The following is a 2,474-nucleotide window of genomic DNA, read 5'->3' as shown; positions in this document are numbered from 1 at the left end:
TTAGTCACAAAGGGACAAATATTGTATGATCCCACTTATATGAATATGTAGAGTAGGCAAGTGTATAGAGACCAAAGTTCATTAGCACTTAACAGGTGTGACGCAGTGGTTAAGAGCTCAGGCTGCTAACAAAAAGGTCAGCAGTTCGAATTCGCTAGCCACTCCTTGGAAACCCTATGGGGCAGTTCTATCTGTACTGTAGGGTCGCTATGAGTCAGAATCAATTCGACAGCAACAGGGTTTATTCTTCAAATGACAAATGGAATCAAGGTGATGCCCTAGGGTGAAACTGTCTGTACTTCAAAGAGGCGACCAGAAGAGGACGCTCTGCTCTCCAAATTATGTGTCCTACCAGGAGGAAAACCGAAAAACCAAGCCCATTGCTGTCGAGTAGATTCCAACTCATAGCGACCCTACAAGACAGAGGAGAACTGCCCCATAGGGTTTCCAAGGAGTGGCTGGTGGATTTGAACTGCTGGCCTTTTGGTTAGCAGCCAAGCCAGGGGGAAGGATGTCTTTATTCTGTTCATCTGTCTGTCCGTCTACCTATTAATCTGTCTGTCTATCTAATCTATCACTCTTTTTATTTATTTTTGCACCAAGGTCAGGGCGGCTGACCAAGGCATGTGCTCAGAAGGCTACTTCTTTTTCAAATTTGCACACAAATGCCTTTCAAGCATAGAATATAAAAAAATAATGCTCATAAGGAGATTTTTACTGCAAGTTACAGCACGAATGCTGTCCTGTGTCTACAGAATAGCCAGGCAGTCACAATGAATCCTTTTGACATGCCTTGCTCATAATTACTGATGTTGTGCTGATTAGATACGATGTTAACCAACATGACCTGCAGAAATGACATAAAACTAGGGATTCAGCTGTTTACTCTTCTGAAGGCGGAAACTGAAGAGCAGATTTTAGAAGCCAGAAACTTTCTGGTTAGATCTCTCAGATCCAGCGCCTTCTCAGTCAGGTCAGGGTGTCCTGCTGCTTCCTTCTCCCCAGGGTTACAGCATGGTAAAGGGTATGCCCAGGTGGGCATCCTGACTCCAAGGACAGGAATGGCAAGCATCTGATCTTTACCAATCTTGTCCTGACGAGAGCCAATCTAAACTTCTTACTGCTGGTCTTTGAACATCAGGGGTTTTGCCCATTGAATTTCCCATGGCCCTGGAGAGGCTTATGAGAGCATCCCTAAAACCAAAAACCAAACCCATTGCCGTCGAGTCAATCTTGACTCACAGCGACCCTATAGGACAGAGTAGAACTGCCCCATAGGGTTTCCAAGGAACGGCTGGTGGATTCAAACTGCCAACCTTTTGGTTAGTAGCTGAGTTCTTAACCACTACGCCACCAGGGCTCCAAGTTTCCAAAAGGTCAATGAAAACGTCACTGAAGTAGCAGAGATGAGGTATGTCTTCAGGACGAAATTTAAGTCTTGGCCTAAGTGTGCATCTTCTCTCATTTAGCACCCCCTGCTGAGTAAAACTTCTAATTTCTTCATGCATTATAAAAACTAGCTAAGGAAGTGTTATTCTAAAACTGGTTTATCTAGGAACATTTGAATTAATGCAAAACAAAATTTAAAATATATAAACAAAAGCTTATGTTGAAAGACAAAATACGAACTTTCCTTCCCTTGTGTTTAGGCTTTAGCAAACCTGCCTAAAGGGCAATGGGCTTAGAAAGCTTTAGCACAAGGCAATAGAAGGATAGGTGACCTGAATTAATATGACAAATTATTTTTCTGCCACAATTGATGACAACAACCTAGAACTCTCTCTGATGGAAACCATCTAATTTATGGGTTTGTAGCCATGTTCCAATTTTACACAATGAAGAAGGAAGGCTTTTAAAAGCCCACATCCTAATCTGGGAATTTTGAGAGGGGAAGGTTATTACTATTTTGAGATATCTTTATATCTGTAAGTGAAAAAGTATTCATGGGATGGAAAGGAAGGGATCAGGAGAGAAAAGTACATCTTTCCTATTCTTTATTATGTAGGTCTTCAAGTGAGGAGTGTATTATTAAGTTGAAATCAAAATCCCAAATATTGGAAACACTTTTATTTCAATACAAGTTCAGAAAACATGCCAAAGTAAAATGTGAACCATGTTTGGATACTTTGTTATTATGAACTAGACCTGCCTCTGCCTCCTTTACTAATGCAACTGAATAAGCATTGACTGTATCCTAAATTGCATTAAATCATGCAAGTCCAAACACCTAACACTTGCTATGCCAAAAAAAGGCAAATACTCACCCACCATATCAAGAATGATTACAAACTGATTTATTAAGACATATCTACTGTACCTGAGTACTTTTCTCTGTACGTGTGACAATATCTAAAAGGGTTTATTTCAGTGGTACTTTAGAGAAAGAATTTCAATTTCAAGGTTTCACACCCACACATACTCACAGAGAGAGAGGGAGAAAGTGCTTGGGTGATACAAATGGTTAAAGAGCTAAG

At 40.7% G+C, this 2,474-nt stretch overlaps 1 protein-coding gene across 1 annotated transcript in view; it reads left to right on the top strand.

Moving 5' to 3' along the window:
* CFAP47 (cilia and flagella associated protein 47) overlaps positions 1-2,474 on the top strand; it is a 431,188-nt gene that overhangs the window by 294,765 nt on the left and 133,949 nt on the right. The window contains exon 51 of the mRNA XM_023740562.1: positions 826-938. Within this exon, the coding sequence (XP_023596330.1) occupies positions 826-938 (113 nt within the window). The remainder of the gene's footprint in view (positions 1-825; positions 939-2,474) is intronic.

This window comes from Trichechus manatus, unplaced genomic scaffold (assembly GCF_000243295.1).
Source record: "Trichechus manatus latirostris isolate Lorelei unplaced genomic scaffold, TriManLat1.0 scaffold00159, whole genome shotgun sequence".
Lineage (NCBI taxonomy): Eukaryota > Metazoa > Chordata > Mammalia > Sirenia > Trichechidae > Trichechus > Trichechus manatus.
The sequence above is the reverse complement of the archived record's forward strand: the minus strand, read 5'-3'. Positions and strand labels throughout refer to the sequence as shown.